The sequence below is a fragment of the Sinocyclocheilus anshuiensis genome, unplaced genomic scaffold, assembly GCF_001515605.1.
Source record: "Sinocyclocheilus anshuiensis isolate Anshui unplaced genomic scaffold, SAMN03320099.WGS_v1.1 scaffold524, whole genome shotgun sequence".
NCBI classification, from domain to species: Eukaryota; Metazoa; Chordata; class Actinopteri; order Cypriniformes; family Cyprinidae; genus Sinocyclocheilus; species Sinocyclocheilus anshuiensis.
The window spans coordinates 44888-46731 of record NW_015555703.1 but is presented as its reverse complement, the minus strand read 5'-3'; the positions used below and the strand labels follow the sequence as shown (position 1 = coordinate 46731).

Genomic DNA, 1844 nt, shown 5'->3' with positions numbered 1-1844 from the left:
ATAACTTAACAGATATTAGATATCAGTACGTTCTTACTCCAGGCATTCTGTATTTAATTTTTTTTTTTACTTCAGCATCACGGCTACAGCAGCCAGTATCGGTGCTGCTGGCATTCCACAGGCCGGCCTGGTAACCATGGTGATAGTGTTAACCTCAGTGGGACTTCCTACAGATGACATCACTCTTATTATTGCTGTGGATTGGGCCCTGTAAGTCTCTCTCTTATTCATTTCCATTGTAAATGTATGATTGACAGGCTTGCCAGGTCTGCATATCAAAACCAGCCCAATAGCTAAACTAGTCAAATCAAGACCAAAACTAGCCTAATCGCCTTCCAGGGCAAATTGGCGATCAAAAACTCTGGGGGGTCAAAACCTCCTTCTGGGGGTTCCTACCTCGGTCGAAATCGTGTTTCAGTGGGGAGACCTGCAGCAACAGTATAAAAGCAGCTCAATTCCATGGGAAAACCACGTACTTGGCAACACTGATGATCGATGCTCATTAAGATTTATGATTGATTTTTTATTAAGAACTTGTTGATTATGACGTTTACTTGTGTATCGGTCAGGGATCGGCTCAGGACGATGGTGAACGTGATGGGTGACGCTCTGGCCACAGGAATCATGGCACACATATGCAGAAAAGACTTCGTGAAGGAGGGCGAGGAGGTGAGAATGAGTTTATACAGGTTCTTCAAAATAAATAACACGCTGCATGTGGACCCTAATGTCCATTTCACTATAAAATTCAGATTTCGTCTCTTCTCTTTACAGATTCCTCTCATCTGTGAGACCAAGCCCATGATCAGCATCCAGCAGATGATGTCCTATCAGAAAAACGGCTGCTTCCTGTCCCCTCCGCCAGGCCCCATGAGGAAACCCGAGCACCTGTCGCCCGACGTGGCCCGTCTCATGCAGCTGGAGGAGGGCATCAGGCCCCCTGATAAGAAGAAGTCCCCTCATCTGGCTCCACACCATTACAAGCGAGACTATAAAGACAAAGACCACTGTACCATTAACATGAATGGTCTGGAGACCAATGTCTAGACTCGTTCACAGACCAAAAGCCGTTCTCTTTCTCTACCTTTGGATTTTGAGTGCGTGTGAATGTCTTTGTAGCGAATTTCACGACGGGAAGCTGAAGCGATCGGGGGCCGGTGAATCTTTGGACATGTGAAGGGGATTTGCCGAACGCTGTTGACCCCTGGTTGGCCGAGCTCCTGAGTGCTGTTGTCATTGTGTCCTTTCCCTGTGATCCGCAGGAGAGAAGAACAATGCTCTTCATGGACAGCTTGGCTGTGGGATGTGGATAAGTGTTGTTTTATTCTGGTATGTTGTACATCATATGCTGCTGAGATCTCTTTTTTTCATCTTCAGAAAAGTTCTTTTTAAAGCTTTCTCTGTGGGATAGTTCACCCAAAAATGAAAATTTGATGTTCATCTGCTTACCCCCTTTATAGCTCAAGTCAACAACTACGAGCTAGACTTTGGGCAGATCATCACTATCAGGTAGGGTAAGACATTTGTGAGTTATTCCATCTGAAGAGTTTGGAGGTTAAGTTTATTTATTTATTTGTTTTTTATATCTTTTATCTTTTTTGTCAGTGGATATTAATATTATCATTGTTTGTAATTATTATTATTATTATTATTATTATTATTAATAAATAATTCATTATATTTTATATTAACATATTTAGTAACTTTTAGTACTAGTAGTAACATATTTAGTAAATTCATTATTACTGTATAATCTATAAAGCAAATTGAGTGGAATTCACTTCATTCATTTATATCAATTACTGTATATATATATATATCACTAAATTTAATATATAAATCAT

The 1844-nt window shown here is 40.7% G+C and overlaps 1 protein-coding gene across 2 annotated transcripts in view; it reads left to right on the top strand.

Moving 5' to 3' along the window:
* The window catches only part of LOC107671767 (excitatory amino acid transporter 5-like), a 25321-nt gene extending 24197 nt beyond the window's left edge, over positions 1–1124 (top strand). The window contains exons 9-11 of one of the 2 annotated variants that reach the window (XM_016464727.1): positions 76–210; positions 570–669; positions 775–1124. In XM_016464727.1, coding sequence (XP_016320213.1) covers positions 76–210; positions 570–669; positions 775–1047 — 508 coding nt within the window. In that variant the 3' untranslated portion in view covers positions 1048–1124. Of the gene's footprint in view, positions 1–75; positions 211–569 lie in introns of both variants that reach the window. The other variant, XM_016464726.1, reaches the window with a different exon arrangement.
* The last annotated feature ends 720 nt before the right edge of the window (positions 1125–1844 follow it).